The 27,506-nt window shown below is 36.6% G+C and overlaps 1 protein-coding gene across 1 annotated transcript; it reads left to right on the plus strand.

Annotated features, from left to right (window-relative positions):
• The first annotated feature begins 944 nt into the window (after positions 1-944).
• Positions 945-27,121, plus strand: LOC129282821 (uncharacterized). Its single transcript, XM_064114088.1, has 6 exons — positions 945-1,100; positions 3,355-3,519; positions 20,366-20,444; positions 23,091-23,190; positions 25,199-26,243; positions 27,000-27,121. Exons 1-6 carry the CDS (start codon positions 1,043-1,045, stop codon positions 27,119-27,121), a joined length of 1,569 nt encoding a protein of 522 aa, XP_063970158.1. The 5' UTR covers positions 945-1,042.
• The last annotated feature ends 385 nt before the right edge of the window (positions 27,122-27,506 follow it).

Here is a 27,506-nt window from a genome sequence, read left to right on the forward strand (position 1 = left end):
GGGGTTCGAACCCCACCGCGACACTCGTGTCATTTGGCAAGGCATTTATTTGCATTGCCACTTTCCACCCAGGTGTAGTAGATGGGTACCCAGTAGGAAGGAATTCCTTGAATGCTTGAGCACCTGGTCAGGGTCGCCATAAAATCCGGGGTAATACTAATAATTTGCAGCGCTAAAAAGATCGTATTACGCGCTACATAAATGTTGCATGCCATTGTTATTTTATTATCATTATTAGTTTATATATCTATGCATTTTATCTCTATATCTATGCAGTCATGCATTAATATTTATCTATCTATCTATCTACAGTATCTATCTATCTATCTATTTATCTACAGTATCTAGCTATCTATCGTCATCATTTATGCAGAAATTAAGCTACGACACTCAGTCATGAGTACCCCCTCCCCACACACAACACACACATACCCACGCACACATCTGGAGTCTGAGGGAAGATAGTGGGTCGTAGCAAACCTTGAAAAGTCTCTGGGGAGAGTTATGGATATTGATAGTCATTGTCGCTTGGCATGAAACCAAATATTTATTTGCATTCACAATATTTACTTCCATTCTGTACCCTTCTAATCTATCACAGTCCTATATATGCGCCACATGAGTTGGATCAATTTTATCATGGATATAGTGAGACTCCAAAACAATTCATTTATCCCTTGATTTTGCAGACAATCTACAATTGAAGAACACCCAGCCACCGCCATGACCATGCTGTGCGATTTACAATTGGAGATATTTTAGAAGGATTTCTTACAAATATAATCGCGATTGTCCAGACTTAGGCCTATTTTGTAAATCAAACTAATTCAGCTATGTTGATTTCACAATATTGAATCCAAATTTCATATACATTGTCTGTAAGGAAATGCCTGTGAATTGTGAGGTTGTCCTTGACATACTTTCGCTCCATTTTGTTATTTGCAGCATCCATGAAAAATAGTCGATGACTTCAGACTCGTTTCAGGTGTAGATAGCAGGACATTCGTGACAGAAATTGTCGACGAGTTTTTGTGCCGCCACCATGTTGGATACGCAGATCAATGTACCGCATGGGCGGGAGGCGGGCAAGGCTGATGAAGGTAGGTTTTTCATAATTTCCTTTTTTTTTCGTTTTTCTTTTTTGTCCCATCGTCATCAACATCCTGATCATATTCTCATGACTTTGTCGTCGTTGTCATCTAGAGTATCATCATCATCATCATCATCACCATCATCATCGTTGTCATCATCACCATCATCATCATCATCGTCATCATCACCATCATCATCATCTTCATCATCGTCGTCGTCATCATCACCATCATCATCATCACCATCACCATCATCGTCGTCTTCATCATCATCGTCGTCGTCATCGTCATCATCATCATCATCATCACTATCATCTATGATTCACCACAATTTCCACACCACCATCTTGATTCATTTCAAAGCAGAAAAAAATATTGTTCGTTAGTGCCCTTTAGAAAACCCCATCAAACAATCAATTTACCCCCCCCCCCCCCCCCCCCCGTATTGTCATCTTGGCAATCCGGCATCTGTCCTATGTAAGTATGATGAGTTGTCACAAGTGAGCGATAATTGAATATCATGAAAGACTCACTAAAGAAATTCACAAGGGTAGCCTTTGAACGGATCGATTATGTAATCATTGTATTATTCATGAAATTGGACAATTACCGCTTCCTCATTTTGAAATCAGGCTATCTCTCCTTTGACCACTGTGAACTCTGTAGCTCGAAGCAAAGCTAATTCATGGTAAAGTCACAAGTCACAACAAGGAGAAACTTTTGACTTCCGATCAAAGCTATACTGCGTTAATTCGAATGGCGCATCATCGGTCGGTTTGGAGTCAGTTTTATTGGTGTGACTGGTGACTTTGAAAATGAGCTAATGACGCAGCCAGGGGTGGGGTAGATTCACAATCTCATAGATCAAGGAGGGGAGGGGGCAGTAGCAAAATATGAAAAAAACACGATGCAATTGCCTTTGAAAATGACAGGCTGGCAGGATTAAGCCTCTCATAAAATTTGAGGAACAATGCCAAATTTTTAACAAATGATGGGAATGGCACGTTTCTGTTGTGACCTTTCCTGGATGTACACGTACGAGGGGAGGGGGGGGGGGCAAAGAAGTTATGCGTTCCAGTTCAAGCACTAAAAAGGGTGTATTGGCGAAATCCAGGTGAGAATGGAAGTCAGATCCTAGGTTCGAGCCACGTCCTTTATGAGTCGTCACTTTCCGTCTTAAGGCCACCGTTCACATTACGATTATTCTACGACCCGATTTTGGAATAAAATGTAGAAGAATTTGATGTTAATATTGAGACATGGAATATCTTACGGTGTAATGTTCTAAATCATCGTACGAATACATATCTTCAAATCTGTGACTATACATGCTATCATCCTTATTAGAATAAAAGCGAATTTAATATCTAGTCGTAATGACGTCATAGCAATCGTACGATCGGCTACGATTTAAAACTAATTTGGCTTTTACTCAGAAATAAAGGCATCAAATCATCCCAATTGTTACATGAATATTTTTCGGTTAATTTGAGCATGACATAAAAAATATATTTTTCATTCACATTTTCAGAATTAATGATAAAAATACGATTTGTTCCAAAATCGGATTGTGGACCAGTCGTAAGGTGTGCCAATGGCCTTCAATCGTAGATAATCATAAATTATCTGATTGATACACGTGCCGTGGCCGAGTGGTCTAAGGCACCTGAATATACATAGAAAGTCCGGGGCCCGGGGGTTCGATCCCGGCCGCAGCACCTATGTCCGTGAGCAAGGCATTTAACCGACAGTGCTCTTTTATTCTGCATTCAAATCAAATAAATGAAAATGCTGTATGCATTCTTGGTAACTAGGTGTGCACTATTTTTTTTTTATAATAAATAATAAAAATCATTATTTTTATTATTGATTATAGTAGGGGAGGGGGTATTCTCCCAAGTGGCGCAACACCCCCTTAGAAATATAAATGAATAATTGAACGAGTGATTTAAATGATGAGGATGGTGATGATGATGATGATGATGATGATGATGATGATGATGATGATGATGATGATGATGATGATTGTGGTGGTAATAGTGGTTGTGGTGGTGATAACGACGACGATGGTGATGATGATGATGACGATGATAACCATGATAATAAGAATGATAACCTTTAGGGTAATATAATAACAATGATAATAATAATAATATGATTTTTATTATCATTTTTATCATGGTAATCATCATAATAATGATAATTACAATGATAATAATCACGATAGATATTTTTCACATTTTACCATCATTCTCTGCTACAGGACATGATCGGATGGGTGGGGCCTGTTTATACTGCGTGGCTCAGATCCAACCCTTGGCCAAATCGAGCACCAAATGTAACCGTGATTGGAATTCGACGTCGGATTCGAAGCTCACTGACGACGACGACGATGATGACGAAACGAATTTCGTGTCCCAAGAAATAAGTAAGAATTTTATCAGTGTATTTTGATTCAAGTACAGTACGTCCCAGGAAACTAAGTCGAGAAATATGTCGATGTCTTAGTTAAACTTAACAATTTTAATCAATAAATAGTTGATATCGATTTATATCCTTATTATCATGAAACATTTTTATTTTTTATCATATAGTTTGTTTGTTTTGTTTTGTTTTATTTCAGAAAAATGATTTTCACTTTGAAATTCAGATCAACGACTCTTTGGTATCGTTTCTTCACATATTTTGTTTGCAAAACTCCCGCGTGAGTTAATAATTACTTTTAATGGCTGGTTTCACCGAAATGACAATCTTCCTTTTGTATTATCCATTTGATATTTCAACATGTTGGGCATGGCCCCTTCATTCAATTCATTGACTTTATTTTTGTTTGCTCTTGCCACACCTGTAAAACAATTTCCGAGTATTTGGTGATTGGTATTCTTGTTCAATTCTTAGAATACGAATAGGACTTGTGCTCAAATGTGTTCAATTGTCATGCCATGTTATGTCGTATTCCTTTATTCTTTATTCGCTATACATATTTGAAATTATATCTTGATATTTGAATTTACTATTTAGGTGTATCTCACTACACATTATTTTATTTTGGAGCTTCTCACTTTATGTCCTCCGCCAATGTCTGTTTCGTTTATATTCGTTCCGTTCTCACTGACTTTGCATCGTTCACACTTAGAGGTCTTTGCCCTACGTGCTCAGTTTTGTGTAAGAATCCTTTGTGTTGCGCCTCCTCGTCCTTCATGTTCTTTATGTGTTTTGTGTTCTTCGCCTTCTCCCCTCGCTCTGCTACTTTGCTTGACTGCCCTTTATATGACCTTGACCGACACTTTATTGGACATAACACAACACTTTCGGATATGTACTGACTTCTTAGCATAAACAATACACCCCAGTTTCCATTTGCATCATTGGAAAATGATGACCTCTTTAGCGAGTTGAGACCTCAGGATACTGTACTTAGAAACCCAATGAATCCTTCATTTTATGATAATTTGGTTACTAATAATATCAATTTAGCTTCGGAAGAATTAGATCTCGATTTTGAACAGGATCATAATATATTGCAAAATCCTTCTTCTGAGTATATTACGCAACATCAGGTAAATAATCTTACAAAAAAATTTAATGACGATACATTTTGCATAATGCATGCCGATATAAGAAGTTTAAATAAACATTTTGATGAACTTCAGTTACTTTTGAATAACACTTCAAATTCTAAAAAATGCCCCTTTTCTTTAACTGGCCTCACTGAGACATGGATATCGTGTGATTCTAATCATCCATTTTCACTAAGCGGATATGATTTCGTAATGAATAACCGAGAAGACAGACCTGGGGGTGGGGTAGCGTTCTATATTATTACTTTAAACTAAAATTAAAACATAAAATTATTATCCTTTTTTTATTAAAAAAATCTGACACAAGTCCTTCTCAGATGTGCTCATTATTGTGTCTATCCTCTCCTCTATTTTCTCCTCTCCAGTCCGCTTATCCGCCTTCCTACCGGTTATTTGTTTAACGGCATCAATCACATTTATCGTGCATTATATTCTTTCCAGGTTATTTTATATATTTTTTCTCCTCTTATACACATCATTGAATCCAGTTTGCTTGAGTCCACGACGGCATGTGTTCTATCTACGTACAGCAGCACCCATCCATCTTATCAGGGCATTCTCCCCCTTTTTCCCTTTTTTTTTTTTTTTTTTCTTCTCAAGTTTTTCTGGGGGGGGGGGGTGGGAAGGGTAGATATTTTTAGGACGGGTTGTTTTGTCCTTCACCAAACTGTATATTTTTTATTACTTTGTATTTATTTTGTGAGTATTTCCCTCTCATTTATTCATTCTTTTCTCATTTGATTATCTGTATTTATACTTTGTCATTTTGTTATTTGTTGTGTTATCTATTTCTTGAGGGGCCCACATTGTACAAGCATTGCTTTTTAGTGGGTCCCTCCATTTCCATCTTAATTTAATTTATATTGAAAAATAGTATATATATTTAAAACCTACAATGTGTTGCCCAAATCGTCTAAGTGTTTTTTTTTTTTTTTTTTTCACTACATATGTATAATTAATTTTGTTTGCAACGGATACAAATATTTATGTTTTATATATGGTATACAATTTGTTTTTGTTTGATGGAAGTGAAATAAATGAATTTGAATTTGAATTTGAATTTGAATATTTCACATGACTATGAGTATACGGTTTGTGATTATCTCAACTCCATGAACCCCACTGTAGAATCTCTATTTATTGAAATTAATATTCCTGGTAGCAAAAATATGATCATTGGTGTAGTTTATAGACCCCCAAACTCAAATACGAATGACTTTCTAACTTACCTTTCCGAAACAACAAATAATCCAGTTCTCGTTAATAAGGATGTAGTATTTATAGGTGATTTTAACATTGATTTATTGAAACACAACAATATATCTCAAGATTTTCTTGAAACTTTTTTTTCGGCCTCCTTCTTGCCACTGATTTCTAAACCTACTCGTGTAGTTAATGAAACTGCTACACTTATTGACAACATTTTCTGCAACATTCTTCCTCCTCCCGATTCTTCTATAATACTTTCTGACATAACGGACCATTTCCCGATTCTAACTCATTTTTCATTAAGACGACCAACTAGACCGATGCACTCCCAACAACGAAGACGTAGACCTATACGCACGAAAATACAGCCAGTTTGGGTGCTTCTTTGGACAATGTCGACTGGTCAGTTGTATACAATTCTGTAGATGTTAATGCGTCCTTTAACCTTTTTATGAATATAATTAATGAGAAATTAATCCTGCATATACCGTTAAAAAAAGATAAGCGTAATACATACAAAACGATATCTAAGTCACCATGGATATCGCCATCTATCTTACGTTCGATTAATAGAAAAAATAACTTATTTTATAAATTCAAAATGAAAGGTACAGAACAATCAAAAATAAAATACACATCTTATAAGAATACACTTACTAAAATATTACGCATTGAAAAGAAAAATTACTTTGTGAGACAGTTGGCTCTATATAAAAACACATGCAAAACACGTGGAAAGTTCTAAAACAGACCATGAATTTATCCAATAATAAATCAAGTATTTCCAAAATTAGATTTAATAATGTTATTGTTGATGATGGTGACAACCTTTCAAATATTTTTAATAACCATTTCTCTTCCATTGGCGCAAATCTGGCAAAAGATATTCCTCCCGCGACGAAAAGTTTTTCGGACTATCTCGGCCCGCCTAACCCAAATTCAATATTTTTTGCTCCAACATATAATCAAGAAGTTATTGATATCGTATCTGGTTTGAAAAATAAAAAAAGCCCTGGCTTTGATGAAATTAATAATTTTATTTTAAAATCCGTAATAAATTCTATTGTTTCCCCACTGGTGCACATATTCAACCTTTCCTTAGAAAATGGTACAGTTCCAAATCAAATGAAGATAGCCAAGGTAATCCCTTTATTTAAAAAAGGTGATAAGTTGGATGTCGGTAATTACCGACCTATCTCTCTTTTGTCCACATTCTCTAAGATCCTTGAAAGAATAGTATACGTTAGAACCGAAAATTTTTTGTCAATGCATAATATTTTATCTGATGTTCAATTTGGGTTTCGCGAAAAGCACAACACCACTCATGCCCTGATGAATTTTGTCAACAAAGTAGTTAATGCTCTAGATAAATCTAGTCACCTTGTGGGTATTTTCCTGGACTACTCCAAGGCCTTCGATACCATCAATCATGAAATCCTACTTAAAAAAATGTCTCACTATGGTGTGCGAGGGAAGGCCTTGGAGTGGTTCAGGAGTTACTTATTCAACAGACAACAATACGTGTTTGTTAAAGATCATAACTCCAATTTAAAATATGTTAACTGTGGAGTCCCTCAGGGTAGCTTATTAGGCCCACTTCTTTTCACAATTTATATAAATGATTTCTGTAGATCATCCAAAATATTGTCCCTTATCTTGTTTGCAGATGATTCGACCTTATTTTTTTCTCATCAGAATCCACAAACTTTAGTTGATGTTATCAATTCTGAACTTATTAATGTTACTGAATGGATAAGAGCCAATCGATTATCTTTGAACCTTAACAAAACAAAATACATGTTATTTAGTAATTCCATAGACAAGTTACCGATGAACATTATGTTTGATAATACCCCATTACAAATGGTACCTTACACCAAATTTTTTGGCATAACAGTCGACAGTAAACTTTCTTGGAAAAATCATATTGAAAATATATCCAAAATAATTTCACGAAATATAGGTATTATTAATAGGCTAAAATTTTGCATTCCCTCCACATCACTAATCATGCTCTACTCATCCTTAATCTTGCCTTATTTAAACTACGGGATTCTTATTTGGGGTGATACCCATCAATACTTATTAGACAAATTGTTGCTTTTGCAAAAGAAAGCACTTCGTATTATTTATAGTACATGTTTCCGTTCTCATACGGACCCACTTTTTCTAGAAAGTAAACTGTTGAAAGTCAAAGACCTGTATTTACTACAGTTAGGGCACTTCATGTATAGTTATAATAATAATGCACTTCCCCATATTTTTGATGCCATGTTCCCTAAAAATCAATTTTATCATAACTACCCCACGAGACACTCTGACGAACTTCACATTCCACTTTACAGAACTTTACTGGCCAAAAATACATTCCTTTTCAACGGTCCTAAATTCTGGAACTCACTAGCTAATAATATTAAAGACAGTGTCTCCTTAAATTCATTCAAACATAAACTCAAACTTATCCTGCTTAATTCCTATAATTCTTCGCAACGGAACTAACACTTCATTATCTTGATTTTAATCATTACATTTTTCACTTTCATTGTTTTATCTTTTTTCATCTGATATTGTCCAGTTATATCATCTTTTGTCATTTCACCAGATCAAGCTGGTTCGTGGTCAGCCCTTTCCCATTCTTAGTATTCCTCCTTTTATAAAGTAGTTATCTTGTCTTGTACTGTCCTGTCTTTTGTTTTGTCTTGTCTTCTATGTCTTGTCATCCCCTCTCTCTCTTTCTGTTTTTTTTTTTTTTTTTTTTTTTTTTCTTTCTTTCCTTTCTTCTGTCTTGCGCAACACATCCTTTACTACGAAGACCTCTTTGTGTGAAAAGCTTTGCATTAGTTCAGTAATTATATTTGCATCCGTATGATTTCTTTTGTTCTCTTTTTCTTTCCTGTAATAGATATAATTATGTACGCATATCAGAATAAGTCTACTATACTTTTTTCATTTCCAAGGGGATCCACACTTTACAAGCTTTGCTTTTTAGTGGATCCCCCTCATTTCCATTTATGCTCTATATTATACTGTTTTTTCTGTTTTGTTTTTTTTACGAAGTAAGAATGCCCTTCTGTAAAATTGTACTTGATTTGTATTACTTTATATTACTTTGTATTATGTTTTTTGAATGGAAATGAAATAAAAGAATTGAATTGAATTGAGCTCCATCTAATTAAAAAGGGATACAATTATCAGTGTAAGCTTTAACACGTATAGTATTTTAAAAAAAATGTGTGGTGATGCTATGAGAAAACATCGAAAAATCTCAGATTATTTTTATCCGGGGACGCAAACTTAAGCTTGTTGAATAGTCAGTGGGGAAGGTCTGGTTTTGCCGTTTTGTGTGTTTTTCTTCAGAAAGAATTTAACCCACGTTTTGCTTCACTCAGCCCAGGGGACATGGTAGAGTACCCCGGTTTAAAAATAGGCAATTCGAGCTGAGGCAGGGGTCGTGCGCCTCGCTCGGAAACGATTATATCTAGATGGCGCTATACAAATTCGTCATGTTTATAATAATTTTAGTGAATAAATGCAAATTTATTACCACAGACAGTCTTCGGGGGATATTTGTGACATGATGATGTCCCGTTTCATGAAGACAATTTCTATAGCAAATTTACTATCAGCCAATCAGATTGCAGAATTTCAGTAGCTTTTAACTGTTATTGCAAATTTGTTATCCTGGTAAATATTATGAATTGGGCCCCTGATTGCTAAATTTTCCCTAAATAACATCATGAAAATCAGAAAGGCACGATGCATGCGCAGATGGAGAGTTCAATTGGAATTGTACTTTCTTCCCAAAGTAACGAGAGCCACCAACCACTAGCATGCAGATGTGGAATTTGGGGGCTCCCCCCCCCCCCACAAAAAAAATAAAAGTTATACAACCTATACAACCAAAAAAGAAAAAGGGAAAAAGAAAGAAAAGGAAAGGGAAAAGGTTAAATATGATGATTGTCTGAATATCATCTCAACATTTATTACAATTTTTTATATAAATTATAAAGAAGCCAAATTTTGCATACTCGCTTCGCTCTCCCACAGCTGTTTAGATATACGCTATCATTCTGGCCCCCTCAAGTTGAAGGCTTTTTTTTCCTTTTATTTGAACAGTCCTACCTACATGTACATACACATTTTAGTGGGTTTACATGAAGCACATTGACACTGAATATTGAATCATATTGGCAAGGATTTACCAGCTAGAAACAGCTTTTAAAAGGAGGAAGTGCGGTCTGGAGTTGAATCGCCAGGCAATTACACTTTCCAAAATCTCCGCGGGGCAATTTACAAATTTTGAAACATGTGTTTGGGGCCAATATCCATAGCAACTACCGCGAGTGACTAAAACTTTGTTGCGACAAATTACCCGGCCTCTTCACGCAGGTGGATGATGTAACGATGACTTTCCTCCATAACTGACCAATCAGAGGGCAGCATGCATGCCATCCGTGAAATCGTCTTGGTAGTGCATCGAAGAAAAAAAATGAAATTCAGAATTGTCGATTATTTACTATAACTTAGTCACATTGTAAAGTTTAGAATTTACTTTTTCCTCACTTATAACTTATTATGATTCCTCATGTACTCACAAGCGAGTGAATACAGTGTGAAAAAAATATTTCAAAAGTAACTCAAACTCTCTGACTGTCCCTAATTCCAAGCCCCGGGTTGAGCATGTGAAATCCGTTGTTACACAGTAAAAAAAAAATTATACAACGCTGTTTACTATATGAACCTTACAGTAATTGTTTAAACAGTTTAAACAAGTGTTTAAATCTTAAGCAGCAAAGTTTAATTTTCAATATCTAATCTTCAATAAATTAAACATGATTGCTTATAAGATTAAACAAATACTGTAAGGTTTATATAGTAAACAGCGTTGTATAAAATCTTAAACTGCGTTTTTACTGTGTAGTTTTGCAAAGTAAAAATGCTGTTTAACAATTATCATGCAACGTTGTTCACAATGTGAATTTGACAGTACTTATTTAACAGTCTATTTAGACAAGACTTTGAAATCGCAAACGACAAAGTTTTCTTTTTTTATTTATTATTCTTCAATAAATCATACTGTTGAACAACCACTGTCGAGATCATATATTAAACATCGTTGTATAAAAATTTAACAGCGTTTAACTGCACTGCAAAAACTCCGGTGTTGATTTAACATCAGCCCGAAATCTATCATGTCCACACCAGAGAAGTATTGAAACAACACCAGTCTGGAATCAAACCGATGCTGTTTTAATACTAATTGTTGTTGTATAAACACTTATCTGGTGTTAGACCAAAACGAAACTGGTGTTGTTTAACACTTCTCTGGTGTGGACATAATATAGATTCCGGGCTGGTCTTAAATCAACACAGGAGTTTTTGCAGTGTGTGTGGGTAGCCAAAATTGTCATTGATTGCTATAACTTTCCTTACATTACATACCAACATGATTATTTTTTTCATTAATAAATTTTAATGATTAGTTCCAATAAACCAACCTGTTCATTGGGGGCGATGCAAGAATATTTTGACAGGCGACAAGAGAACATTATTGTGTCGCATTTTTATAATTTCATACAAAGTGTGAACATGCCATCATCAGCCTGCTCATTCAATATTCATGAAGAAAGGCATATTATTGTTCGACCGAAATAATATATGCCAAATGTTGAAATGTCATGACGTTGTTTTTCCTTGTCTGATTTTGATGAAATTTTCGGTGTTGGCTTGCGTGATGTTAGTTTATCTGTTCCAATCATATCATTTTTATAGCCTGTAGTACTCCTTTAAACGGAATACAGTACTCCATGGGTGTCTTAAAAATATTTTGTGGATATATTTAACTAACAACATCCAGTCGCAATCAAGCCAGCAGGCCCTATTTCTAGCCAAAATCACGACTATGTTATATAACTCTAACGTTATCAGGAACTCGTGTGATTGCCGTTGATAGACCGGTTATTAAACTGATCTGGAATATTTCTTGTCGTAGTTATTAACACTGACTACCCACTAAAGATTGATGGCCAATATGTCGTAATTAATTACATTGGTCCACCAAAATGTGCTTGAATTGAGCTATCGTTTGGAAACGCCATGCAGTCCAGTCGCATTAGCCACATTTTCGCAAAACTGTAGAAAGATCATAAAAACAATCGAAACTTACAAAATCTATCGAAAAACTGACGATTAATGAGGCCTATACAGTTGATTCCCTGTTTTCAACGCAAAAGTTTGCAATTAATCGCTGCATGGCTACTTGGCAATGGCCAATCATGATCGTCGTCGCATGCGCATTTTGTTCAAAACACTGATCAGGAGCAAATCAGAATTGTTCTTTCATACCTGCAAATCATTCCAAATGTTGTGTTCATCATGCAATATCGAGTTTTCGCATTTACTACGGGGGAACTCTTTACAACGCATCGCTTCCTTTGAAAATGCAATTAAAATCACAATGAGGATTTGGTCGAAAGTTGGTGGACTGGGACAGCAGATCATCCGAAGATTTGCACCGGACGAACAAAGACAAATAAGTCGTTGTCCAGAGTCAAGATATTCCGATGCTGTCCCGGTCCATCAACTTTCGACAAACGCGTCTCAGCTCTCCATTGTGATTTGACTTGCATCTTCAAAAGAATTGGTGCGTCGTAGAAAGTTTCTCCGTACTAAATGCGACAAGTCCGGATTATCGAGTTCTTTTACACCGGGGACAGATTCTAGAACATATCAAATGCATTGAAAATGCCCATCAAATCACAATGAACAGCTGAGAGGTCTTTGTCGAAAATTCATGTACCGGGACAGCAGATCATCCTAAGATTCGGATCTGACGAAAAAAAAATGCAAATATGTCGTTTGTCAAACGTCACGGACAATACTGCTGTTTCGATATACCAATTTTCAACAAAGACTCCTTTGTCATGAAGGGGTTTTGACAATAGATTCTCTACGTTCCAGAAAGTGTCTGCGTAGTGGTTGCGAACGCTCCATAATGACGTGAAAGTGATTGCCTTCCTGTAATGAGTTCAAACATGATGTGTGTTTATAAATACATTGTCATGAACTAATTGATAAAATGCAGGGGCAGTTATAAGGAAGTTACTTGTTAGAGACGTTGGGTTCAGTTAAAGGCTTTGGTTAGGCCTACCATTGATTTGACTTTTTTAAAATCTGAGCTGCCATATCCCATTTGTCCCTGGCCCGTATTCTCAATTCGGGTTTAACTTAGACCATGGTCTAAGTCTATGCTAAGTTATGGGAAGCCAAAAATTCAAAAATTATGTTTAGATTGTATATTTCTTATGATTACTATTTTGTTTCCTTTTGCTTTCATAATGAAGAAAAATACCTCAGTTATCATTTCCAGACAATTGTGAATAATTTGAGTGTCAAATGAGTTAATAAATTGGATGTATACTGTTGAGGATTGTGCCCCAATTGGCTCTCCATACTTAAACCACAACTTTAAACCAGGGTTTAATTTAAACCTGAGTTCAGAATACTGGCCCCTGTGTCTGTAATAATTGTATATTATATCAAAAGAAGTCATTAAAAATATTGTTCCCGAAAATTGAAATTCAATGAAAAATAGAAGTGACCGGAAATGCCACCCCAATTTTATTCCATTAACTATATGTGTTACAATTAGACTCACATGAGATAAATAAGAATGGCGGTCTTCCAGTCACTGATATCTTGAAAGTGTTGGCACGAATTCGATTTTTTTTTCTTGCTGGATTTTTTTTTTTTTTTTTTTTTTTTTTTTTTTGGGGGGGGGGGGGTCAATATGAACAATATTCAATACAGTGCACATCAAATGTTGTGATTTTTATTGTCTCACCTGCATAGCAGAATGAGACTATAGGCGCCGTTTTTCCGGCGGCGGCGTCAACACCAAATCTTAACCGCAGGGTAAGTTTTTGAAATGACAGAATAACTTAGAAAGTATATGGACCTAGTTCATGAAACATGGCCGTAAGGTTAAACAAGTATTACTAAACATCTTGCATGAGTTTCACGTCACATGACCAAGGTCAAAGGTCATTTAGGGTCAATGAACTTTGGCCAAATTGGGAGTATTTGTTGAATTACCATCATAACTTTAAAATTTTATGGATCTGACTCATGGAACTTGGACATAAGAGTAATCAAGTATCACTGAACATCCTGTGCGAGTTTCAGGTCACATGATCAAGGTAAAAGGTCATGTAAGGTCAATTAACTTTGGCCATGTTGGGTGTATTTGTTGAATTACCATCATATCTATGTAAGTGTATTGGTCTAGTTCACAAAACGTGGACAAAAGAGTAACCAAGTATCACTGAGCATCTTGTGCGAGTTTCAGGTCACATGACCAAGGTCAAAGGTCAATGGACATTGGCCATGTTGGGGATATTTGTTGAATTACCATCATAAGTATATTGGTCTAGTTCATAAAACTTGGACATAAGAGTCGTCAAGTATCACTGAACATCTCATGCGAGTTTCAGGTCACATATTCAAAGTCAAAGGTCATTTAAGGTCATTGAACTTTGGCCATTTTAGAGGTAATTATTAGATTGCTGTCATAACTTTCAAAGTTTATAGATATAGTGTATAAAATGTGGATATAGGGGTAATCAAGTATCACTGACAGGTTTAAGGTCACATGATCAAGGTCAAATATCAATGAACGTAGTATCGTATCATTATATGAATGGTGTTTTTTGTGAATAATTATTTTATAGTAGTTTTCAAAGTCAGCACTGCTGCTATATTGAATCGCGTGATGCAGGTGAGACCGCCAGAGGCATTCCACTTGTTTTTGTTTAAGATCTTTGTAATGTCAATCTATGTCATTTAGATATAGGAAATAGCGTGAGACATAGAGGATGGTAATGGCTGAATGGACCAGCAGTTTCTAGGGGTAGCGCCAATGGAAGGAGGGGGTAACTGCCCGGCAATTTTATTGCCCCAAAATACCCTTTTCATTGATCATAACTTTTGTTATAATAGTAGGGAAATGGACGAGGAGAAGAAGGGAAGAAAAGGGTATCAATATTTGGGAATAGGGGCTGGATTATTGCATCTGTTTTTATTTCGTTGGTTAAAAGAGGATAAATTTATGTCATTTGTGCCCCCCTCCCTCTCGCTATCAAAACATATTTCACTTCATTGGTGTCATTTCCAACCACTCACACTCCGCTATCCCCACCGATCCCCCCTCTCTCTCTCTTTCTCCTACGAAGTCATCATAACATAAAATATCAACGTTATGGACACCGTTCTCACTGCATTTCTAAAACTAGTTTAACGTGTAGTGAAAACGGTCGAAGCGATCTTCCAAACCGGTTCAGAAAACATTAGTGCCTTCTCTAACATTACCCGATCCCGAATTGGAAAGTTCATGGAATATAGGCTAGAGCACTTTTTACACAATACGTGGGCGTTTGACCACGGACCTACCTCCAGCTAACTACACACTAATAATAGCGCTGATTCATGGGGTACACATTAGTGCCAAAAGTACCACTATTTCATATGAAATATCATATTTCTATAGCACAAACTCTGCCAGAAATTATTGAGAGACCTGAAAAGTGCCCCGGTGTCAGAATTTAAACAATCTAGGAGAGTTGTTTCGTGTGATTACCCTTTTTTTTCTTTATCAAATTATTTTTATTACCTCATAAGCCTATGTCTCTTGACCATGACTGTTTTGTGAGAAATGGAGAGAAATATGGAAATGTCATTGTAAATATTCTTATTTCACGTCCGATTCTGAAGAAATGTCCTGCCTTGTGTTTGTTCTAATAATATCTTTTTTAAAATCAAAACAAATTTCAGATGAACGTCACCGTTTAAGACCCACAGACCTCCATGTTCATGAGGAATTCGACACAGTCACATTAAAAAAACGGTTTATTTTCAGTTATTGTTATTCGTCCAATTACCAACTCGTCTACTATCATTTGGTCTACCATCAGTTCGTCCATTATCCACATGATCTCACTGCCATTTCGTCTAATAGCCATTTAGACCATAAAAATTACACAATTTGGTCTAATTGGACTAAGTGTCAATTTGGCAACATGAATGAAAATAAAATGGATATCAGACCAACTGATTGTGAGATGAAATGATCTTAGACGAACTGGTGATTAAACGAAGTGATGATTGGACCAAATGGCTATTGGACAAAAGGTAAGTAAGACGAAATGTTGGCCGGAATGGCATTAGGCCAAATGAAGGTAGACCATATTTGATGAGTGGACGAGTTTGCAATAGACGAATTGGCAATTTACAAAAAAAAAACTCCAAACCGACCGATAACGTCAAAGCTATGATCGGATCGGAGTCGGCTTGGGCTATGTGACCGTGTCATCCTCTCTCGTAATTTATTCTAACCAACCCTCAAAGTTGGTTAAATATTAATCTACCAACCAGGGGTGGATCCAGGAATTTTCAAAGGGGGGGGGGCACATTTTCCCAAGGAAAATTTGACAAGCAAAAAAAAGGTCGCCACTTGTGTACGAACGTCATATTTCCAAAAAATATATGTGACTCTCAAAGGGGGGGCACGCTTGTGTATGAACGACAACTCAAAAGGGAGGGGCACGGGCCGGAAATGCCCCCCCCCCTTATATCCGCCACTGCTACCAACTGTTGTTTTAAAAATCGTTTTGCATACAATATTGTATAGAAAAGTCTGAAAGAGGAAAATGACTTGAATTAAATTGAATTTTGTTTTAATCATCAGTTGCTAAATTGGTAGGTTCAATTAACCAACTTAGACTGTTATAGGTTGGTTAAAAATGTCTGAGAATTTAACAGATGTTGTCATTGGGATGTCTATCACCTGACTCTTATGACCAAATATGTTACGTAATCTTCTGTATATATACATTATGTATCATCATAACGTTCTCCATATCGGAAGGTCATTATCCACGATCCCCCGGTCCGATGCAGGTAAAATCGTGCAGGCAGGGGCGTTGCAGCTGTGAAGGGGGCAGGCTGGATTTGATCATTTCGATTCGTCCCTCAATAATTTTGACAATTGAAAATAAAATATATATTATGCAATGCAAATGTTTGGTCTAAAAGACATTGGATATCATTATAAAACCATTAAACTTGGCATAACACTTCTATTAAAACATGCAGAATGGTCAATTTCCGACTCTGGACGATAATCTTGGTCGGGGAGGGTGCCGAAAATTGTAGACATATTATTTTTATTCACTTATGCCCCTCCCCTCCGATCCAAAACATGGATCAACACCCCCCCCCCCCCCCCCGCGTGCAGTGACACCGTAATTCGAAGAGGCCCTAAAGATTCCGCCTCAAACACAGGTGTTCCCAAAGCGTTTCACAAAATCGGGGGTCAGCGAATTATTATCTACACCATGAATGCTCAAAATCGGTTTCTATACCTGCATGAAAGAGAATTTTTGAAAAAATCTTGGGCAGGCATAAAAATTGATTTTGATTGAATTACTTAGGAGTACATATATATACTGTTCTCCCCGAAGGCCATATGCACATGTGCTGTATCGTTAGTCTTTATAAATTAACCCTTTAGAAAATTTCAGAATGAAATTCCGATCTATTTCAAGATCTATTTAAATTATGAATGGTGGGAAGTAGTCTGCGGGGTGCAGACCCTGATTGAAACTTTTATCAACAAGAGTGTCTCGATACCAGACTAGGACAAATACAACTTGTAAGAGGGTGCTTCTGTGCCCAAATCCCATCGGGTCTTTAGGCTGTGTATTCAGACCACTTTCCTCGAGCGAAGGGTTTACAAACGAACTCGGATTTTTTTTTAAAGATGCTTGACAGGGGAAAAAAAAGAAGAAGATATTTCGTTATCATTTTAGTTTGGCGTCTAGTGATAAGACAATATATACCGGATCCATATGCTGCACTGTACAGCTGTAGCTGGACGTAGTTTTTATTATTTTAACCATAGTAGGTCCATGTTTTAACACTGTACTTTATTAGGCCTGTTTAGGAGGCTGCGACCATACGCTATAAAAAACAACAACAAAGAATCGAATATTTCGAAGATGATTATGTAGAAGAAAGTAATTGCAACACGTTAGCAGCAGATTGACGAAGGTTTCAAGTTAATAAATCATGTCGATCACGCGATCTAGTTTGGCTATGCGTGAAATCGAAGCAGCTGGATGCAGGAGGAACAAAAGATTGAAAAGAATACAAACTTGAACGGATGCAGAAGTGGTTTGATATTAGAAAGCAGATTGGAAACGTTGGAGCCAAGACGGATGAAGAATGTGAACTTGTGAAGGGAAATGAGGGCATTTTCCCCATCGCCTCTTCATGTGTGTTTGTATCATCATTCAAGGATAGATCAGATTGATTTTTTTTAGAAGAATCGTTCATCATTTTGGCCTCGCACCTTCGCAGTTTGAAGCATTTGCAAATTCAACTTACCACGGATTTAGATTAGCTTCTGCTCTTTCGGATTTACTATGGATTAACCCTAACGCTGATGATCTGTAATAGATCGTAGGATAATTTCTAAACGACGCTGTTCTTCAATATTTTGGAAAGGAATGTGAAATATTCCATATTATTTTTCTCAGAAATGGAAATGAAAGCGGAAGCAGGATGATACATATGCTTGAGTTTTTACATTTTCGAGGATGCCTTATTAAATTGAATTTTATCATTTATTAACAAATTATATCGGCATAAGCAAAAGTTAATGTTGAGAAATAAAATGTAACGTGAGGAAAACTGGACTTTTTTAAGGGAAACGAATAAACTTGCTTGGGTTGATCTGTTGTAGAGAGTTTTGTGCTGGACGAGACAGCTCCTAGACTTTCCTTATACGGTGAAACAACGTGAAAACATGGCACAGGTGATGGACCAATTTTACGAAAACATAGACGAAATGCGGCCCATGTCAGAAGGACATTCGTCCCATTCAACTAGCATGACTAGTTTAATAATGCCAACGCAATTTAATGGTAATAAAAGCAGTATTATAGATATCATGTCTACTTTATTTTATTCTATTTAATATCCTATTCTGATGTGTGTGTTTTTTTTAAATAGTAGAAGGTAATTCATGTTAAATAACCAATGTTATCATGTTTACTATTTCATTAAAGGGGAACTCCCGGCTGCAAATTATATCGTTTGAACAGTTAAAGTAAAATCAAACAAAGAAAACACTGGCATTTTCCTAAAATATCGGACGAATAATGATAAAATTATGATATTTAAAGTATTACATCATTTCCGTGAAACATTTCTAATTATGTCTGCAGGCATATGCGATGGGCAAACTAATGATGTCATGTCCCACTCTTTCTTTTGTATTTTGATAAATATGAAATTATATTAATTCAAATTTTTCCCTCCAAAAATGAAATGAATGAGTGACTACTGATGTTGATATGTACAAGACAGTCACCGCTGCAACGGATTTTGTTACAGAGGATACATGTCTTGCAGTTGCACACACACACATGGAAATATTATATAATTATGATTTCATGTAATAAGATAAGGAAAAGAAAATTGGGGACATTACATCATCAGCCCACCTATTGCTTGCTTTTTCATGACGGCGGAGTGCATATGAATGTTTTAACAGTATGTTGCTAAAAATTTTAAATTCAGCAACTTCTTAATTTGTTATCAGATTTCGAAGATATTTTGAGAGTTTGGTTCTGGGAATCTTACTTTACCTATTTTGATATAATCATTTTTCAGCCCGGAGTACCTATTTAGGCAGATACGAAATACAGTTTATCTTTACACAAAAGGCTGTATAAGTATTTGTAATACATTATTACTTCTTTTACTACGCTTTAAAAAAGGGCTTAGTAACAATTGCCCCCTGATTAATAGTGACTAATAATAGGTGAAATAGCAAAAACTCCTGTATTGATTCACCACCAGCCTGGAATCTATGTCCACACCAGAGAAGTATTGATACAACACCAATTTGGAATCAAACCGATGCTTTTTAATACTAATTGGTTTTGTGTTAACACCTAGCTGGTGTTAGACCAAAACCAAACTGGTGTTGTTTAACACTTCTCTGGTGTGGACATACATATGATATAGATTCTGGGCTGGTGGTATTAAAATCAACACCGGAGTTTTTGCTGTGTACGTCTGTTCCGAGTCGCACGATTGCACCAGGGGATTGTACTCCGAATTCCCTCTTTATATCATTACCCCCAAGATAGAAATAATATATTCCGAATCGCACTATTACCCCCCCCCCCCCCGGCTTTAGCTTCGGCTACAATTCAGGCGTTCACTTCACCTGGGTTGAGTGCAACACAGTCTGTGTAAATTCCTTGTTGCAGGAAAACACGCCATGGCTGGGATTCGAATCCACGACCCTCAGTCTGAAAGATCAGAGTCGGAACCACTCTATCACGACGCCCCCACCAAGCTGGCTGAATATTATTGATGTGTATTTTTTTTCTTGTTTATTTATTCCTCATTGTGTAGAATTGCAATCAGAGTTAACTGCGGCTCAGTATACGATATCGATGCTCAGGAAAAAGATAGCTGAATTGAAAAAAAGGAGGTAAGTGGTAAATGAAAATTATAAAATTCCTAATCACGGAGTCGCCGCAATGATGTAATTCATTGGCGCCGTCGTCTAATTTTACCATCATCCTCAACAACAACAACAACAACGACAAGACTACTGTGATGATTATGGTCATTACCATTATCATCATCATTATCCTCCACATCATCATCATATTTGTGGTCATCATCTTCATCATCACCACCACCACCACCATCATCATCATCATCATAGTCATCATCATCATCACCATCATCATCATCGTCACCACCACCACCATCATCATTATCATCATCATCATCATCACCACCACCATCATCATCATTATTATTAAAACCACTGCGATTATTTTAGTTTCTCTATCAAGTCTATCTGGGAAATATTTGATTGACGGCCAAAAAGCTTCATTGTTTAGCTTTATCCAGGGATACTTCTCCTTATACTGGCATTTCTCATGATTAATTGGATAGAAAATAGCGAAAGTGACAACAAAAAAGGTTGCTTAGAATATTTGATCCAATATATTCCAAATGTTGTAATCTAATCTCATTACCATTTAGGAAGATGAAGATGATGAAAGGATATTGATATCTAAATTATTCAGAATCAGTCATTTTTTGGCTAGGGATGGGGGTCGCCAGTCAAAATGAATGATTTCACGGGTAAAATTCAGTGCCTGAGGTGAATGGGGATAAGTCTATTTATCATTTGGCATGTTGTTTTAAAAAAACATAAAATGTGGTCCCCTTTACGTCATCAGTAAGTTCAACGCACTCACGTACATTAAATTGTAATCCTGCACTTTCTTGTAATTTAATAAGAGTGTTAATCTGTACATGCCTCTATTCCTGTTAGATTGCATCTGATTTTAGTTTTTGCTGTTATGAATGTTTGATTTTATAGACTATCCTCGTGTTACTAAAGCATTTTGCAACCTGCCCCTTTCCACATGTGTTCTGTTTGACCCGTCACGGTGGATGGCAGGGGGTGACAACACCAATAATGTTTGTTTTTCAGTAAAATAAACAGGGGAGAAAAAAATTCAGGAGCAAGAAAGAGGAAGGGCACTATAACTCGAGAGACTGAAGAGTTTAACTCTATGACCATCCCCATAATACGATAATGGCGTCCTTTTTCGGTCACCCCCCCCCCCCATTATCGCCCCTGTCTTTGACCCCTCGACATAGATATGGAAATATTGTATTTCCTTTTTGGAGATGACACAGTCACGATGAAGGAAAATGACAATAACTAAGTCATCGTCCGCATTTTGGACACTAGTGCGTGATTGGGGCGTGACAAAAGACAACCCCAAGAGATTTCAGAAAGAAAATTGTGTGAGTATCAAATTAAATTCAACGATCGTCAAGATTTTCGAGAAATCTTCAGACGCAAGGGAAGCGGTGTCATTTTCCTCCCTGATTCATTCACGTTTTAAATAAGTTTTAAGGCATGGGATTTATAACTAGAAACAAATACTGACCATTGTATCAGATATGCTCCCTCCCCCCCCCCAAGGTATAAGGATTTGACTACTGGCCAAGGGCCACCCCTAGTCCACACATGCCCCTTGCTGACGAGATATTAAATGCACACAATTTTGTTTTTTAGGGTGACGATTGCAGGTGTCATAAAAATACAACGATAGAATATGTAACACTCTTATCTTTGGTGGAATTTCTCCGAACGTTCTTTAGGCATATACTTCTCTCTTTTCCCGCTATATTGAAATTAAGTGCGCGGTCTTTCTCTCGAATCGTATCACAATTCGATAATTAGTTATTATACAAAAGAGGCCCTGCCAGTAACTCCGCTGCACAGCCAAAAGAAGATACTACATTTGTATGGAAACAGAGTAACGATGACGTCACATTCCGGGGGTGGTTACCCAATTAAATATCCGGTCACTTCAAAATTCTATAAATATGAACATGTACTGATTGAAAATAAACAGTTGCTGCTGTTCGTCAAAAGTAGATAAACTAGGTCTATTGTTCTTTTTCATTTTTGTTTTGCTGTCACTTGAAGCTTTTATTCGGAACCTATGATACACCGAAAAACATTTTTTTTGTGTGTGTATTTATTTTTTATTGAAACTGTGAACGTTATATATTTACAAAAGAACAACTATGACGTCATCTCAGTCATTTCAATTATGAGACCATTATGGGATAGGTTTATACTGGAATGAACACAGTCTGAGGATATGATTTGAAAAGATAAAGAAAATCAGACAAACAAAACACTGAAAATTTGATTAAAATCGGACAAGGAATAACAAAGTTATGGCATTTTAAAATTTTGTTTTCTTCTGGTGAAATAGTTCTAGGTTTGAATTCATGAATATTCAATGCGCAAACTGATGATGTCATATCCCCCACTTGTTCTTTTTTATTTCATACTATGAAATTAGGTTTATTTAAATTGTTCTTCCTTGAAAACTTAAAACATTGGATTGAAAACTGATTAAGTACATTAGATATTCATTTTGTTCCACTTTTGAATAACTTTTTTAAATTTTATTTCACTCTATTCTTACACTTTCTTTATTTATTATTTCCTTTCTTTGTCTCTCTTTGTCTTTTTATTCTTCCTTCTTTCCTTTCCAACCTTCATTCCCTTATTTTTCCCTTTTCACAGTCTAAACATGATTCCTCTGAAGGTTCATGATGAAATGATCCAGAAGTCGGACGACCGAGCGCTTCGCGCTGAAAGAAAAGTATCTGTCCTTGAACAGGAGGTAAGCGTATAATATATATATTTCTTTAAATAGGCCTGATATGGTACATGCTAATAATGATAACAATGGCAAAATTCTGGAGTTTTTTATATAGCGCGTGTCTGCTGAACCCTTATGGTTCAAACCGCGGTCAAATATGTCAAACAGTATGGTCTATAGTCTATATTGCATGTAGCCTACATGTATATGGAAATGTCGAACACGATGACGTGGAGTTCGAAATAAAGATTTGGAAATTTCACTTTTTTCCACAGTGTACATGATCTGTTTTGTTCCATTTTTATCGAATTGGTATCACGACATGGTATCATGACAGTTGCTCTTACGACAATTGCTCCTCCGCGAATTTATGTGAAGATGAAACGTGAAGGTTAAAGTTATGATATATATATATATATTTAGTTAAGAGTTATAATGGAGATTAGGATTAAAGTTAAGGGAAGGTTTGGAGCAAAATGTCATTGAACCAGGCGAGCGTTAAACTATCCACCCTTTCACACGGTAAAAAAAATCGTAATTTGAATGATGATTCCAGTGAGAAATACTGCTAATGACGAATATTTAGCACGTGTGAAACCAAATTAGAACATGATTGGAATCACGAACGCCAATCACAGTCACGATAACAACAGCAACCATCATTACAATGATGATTCAAGATTCACATGTAAAAAGGCCCTATGACACTCCCCCCCCCCCCCCCCCAAAAAAAAAGGGCCGTTTCGCGGTTTGCTGCTGGCTTTACACTCTGTATATGTGCTGTTTATCTTTCAAAGACACCACACAAAATAATGGATAATAGGATGTTTGTACGTTTGGTGAGAGCACTCGTCTTATGAAAATGAGGGTGGGGTGGGGGCATAGGTTTAAACAAAACTATTAGACAAAGCTGACCAGGGACGTTTTTGCCATCTTGCCAAGAAAACGGGGAGGGTGAATGGCCTTTCCTTTCGCGAAAGTTTGACATTCATTGCCACATGATGGCGCCCTGACAAATTAACAACTAGTGTACCTTAGGCACTCGAATAACCAATAAACTAAACTTGAGCTCGTTTACGAACTCATATTTCATGTGGCAGCAGTTTCTATATCTTTCTTATGATCTGAAGTGGAAAAAAACGTAAACACGACGCACTAAATTAAAAATTATAAAATAAAATTAAAAAGCTTACATGATTTGTTCCCAACTCAAAGACTTTTTTTTTAAGGGATAGTCCAGGCTGGAGATATTCATATCTTAATAAATAAAGTAAAATTCACACAGCAAAATGCTGAAAATTTGATCAAAATCGGATAACAAATAACGAAGTTATTGAATTTTAAAGATTTGCATTATTCCGGTTAAACAGTTCTGGGTATGTCTTTATGAATATTCATTAGGTGGGCTGATGATGTCACATCCACACTTGTTCTTTTGTATTTATTCAATGAAATTAGGTTTATTAAAAAATGTTCTACCAAGAACTAAAAGAATTGGATTGACAACTAATTAAGTGCATTAGTTATTTATTGCCGCAACTTATTTCATCATAATGGAGACACATCATTTACACATGTATGAAATAATGAAACATTTATGATTTCATGTAATAACATAAGAAAAAGGAAAGTGGAGATGTGACATCATCAGCCCACGTAATGAATATTCATGACGATGTGCATATAACTGTTTTCACAAAATATTGATAAAACTTTGAAATTCAATAACTTCGTTATTGTTATCCGATTTTGATCAAATTTTCAGCATTTTGCTTTGTGAATTTCACTCTATTTATTTAGATATAAATATTTCAAACCCGGACCATCCCTTTAATACATTTGTTTGACTCGAGAGGGACCTTTTATCGTTAAGCCATAAAAGTAGCTCATACCAGATTTAATATTTCGATAATCATCATGAGTAGATCGAGGTCTACTGAGTGGATATAGTACGAAACGATGTATCGAAATAGTTACAAATGAATAATATTAGTAATCGGTAACCTTTGTTTTTTAACTTCTTTATTAGGTAAAGAAACTACGAGTGCAGCTGAAAAATCAAACTCCAGCTCCAATCTGTACCTCGTCTGTGATGCTCCCTATCTCCGAATCACCTAGCGAAGGATATGAAGAACCCCACCGAAGTCGCCGTGAAGAGATATACAAACCGCACCATGTAAACACGAGGTTCCAAGGGGTTGGGGTTATGCCATCAGTAACGACGCCCTCTACGAGAGAACCCACAAAAAAAGCCAGTGACCACCCCAGGAGTAGAAAGGACCACACCAATGACGTGGGTCGTCATGGTACAACTGGAAAGCACACTCTTGTTCTTGCTAACGGACATACGAACATCCTTGGTCGCGAGCAGCCATCACCACGGACATTACCGACTTCAAATTTCGCACGCGGTGTCAGTGTCATGCCTTCGGTGGTTCCTCAGCCGGTAATCTCATCCGTTGCGACAGTCAAGTCGGCAGCGAAGAACAGCCACTTTGAGGAATATCCTGAAATGCATGTGTTTCCTGGCTCCAAGACTCTCGGGCGCAACGCGGGCCAGTCCGCGAAGACATTCCGCAAAAACATCGGTACTGTTCACTACACAGCAGCTACAAGTAAGCTAGAGCGTTTGGCCGGACAACCAAAGGCTCGCCGAAGACCAAGTGTACATTCCCTGGTGACGCAATCAATCGTGAACCTTGATGACCAGCGAGAACGTGAACTGATGGAGGATGCAGAGCGGAGAGAGGCCGAGGAGAAGGAAAGACGCGAGCGGGAACGTGTTGCTATCCTGAACAATGAAAACAAGGCAACCAAACAAACTGGAAAGTTCAGGAAGACCACAAAGGCTTCCAAGTTCTTCCTATCTCGCAAACGCACCTCGAAACCAAAGTCGGGGACACAGAAGTCCCTGTTGAGTCGGATGCATACCAAGTTCTTCACCTCGCGCAGGAAGTCCCTGAGGCACATCTATGACCTACCGGAAGTATCCTCTCTGGAATCGTGTAGCTTGACCTCGGATTACGAGACGCCTTCGCAGAAGATGCAGAACTTTGCAGCCACTCCTCTAATCTGTAAGTAACGCGCCCTCTATCTTCATAACTTAAACAAACGTCATACTGGAATGTGTCAGCTTTGGATGCTACATGTATGTCAGTTAGAATAGCAATTTATCATATGATCGTTGATATAGTTAAAGTATGCATATAATTTTCCCCCATTTGACAATGCTTTATTTTCATTGTATCACGCCATCTCCATTTTCCAATTGTGTAAAAATGCTACTTCACCTGTAAATGAGATCATTTATCTTCATTTATTCATCCATTGTGCAAAGACATTTACACTATTTTATGTGTTATGTGTTATTTATTCATTAATTTATTTATTCACTCATTCATTTATTCATTTATCAATTCACTTATTTTTTCCTCTCATTATTTCATTGGAAACATAAAATTCAAACATCCATTCTCAAACGTAGGTGCAATGACTTCAGGTTCCTTTTAGATAATATGAATATTTCATTTTGTTTATTGTCATAAATGGGATTATCTTGTTTATCTAGTACAGGTGGATCAAAGTTCAGTTGTTGTTTTTTTCGACTTTTGGTCCTCCAGTCAATTTCGACATCATACACATGATGCATTCTCCTATCTACAAAAACAACAACAATAAACAATTGTATCAATTTTTGCGTTGCCTTGTGAAAGTTCAACTTGGGTCCGGCGTCAGGTGTGAAGTTGGTTTAGACGTGGACAAGATATGTCTCCTCCCGGTTCCCGAACCGAGTTCGTACAAGTAGTTTCAATTCTATTTCCTTACATTAGGTCCGACCTCGGATACTAAGAAACGACCCAAACCGCGGATATATCCGCGAGTAAAGACACTCAAAAAGACCGGGAGCGTCAGACGAAAACCGAGATCGAAGCGGACCTTTCCTACCGGTTAGTTTTTAAAATCGCATTCGCATCAATTTACTTCTACTACTAATAATGAAATAAGCTAATAAACCTCATAATGTGCATATTGCAAGCTTGTTAAAATTGTTTTATTTGCTTAAGTGCTAAACTCTCTTTTGTTTTGATAAGTTTCTATAATTCACATAATATTTCTAGCACCAACTTAACAAAGCAAAGTTTGACTTCTGCAATTGAACAGCTAACTCTTCTGTTTTGCTTTGTTTTAAATCTAAATAACAGTGCAGCTCTAAATAAAAATGCAGTTGAATCCCTTCTGGTTTTTCCGCCTGAAGTTATCGCATGCTACAACACGTTCCATAACTCATTAACATTGGCCTTTCACATAACATTCTTAATTTCACGGAATGAAAAACA

This window comes from Lytechinus pictus, chromosome 19 (assembly GCF_037042905.1).
Source record: "Lytechinus pictus isolate F3 Inbred chromosome 19, Lp3.0, whole genome shotgun sequence".
Taxonomy (NCBI): domain Eukaryota; kingdom Metazoa; phylum Echinodermata; class Echinoidea; order Temnopleuroida; family Toxopneustidae; genus Lytechinus; species Lytechinus pictus.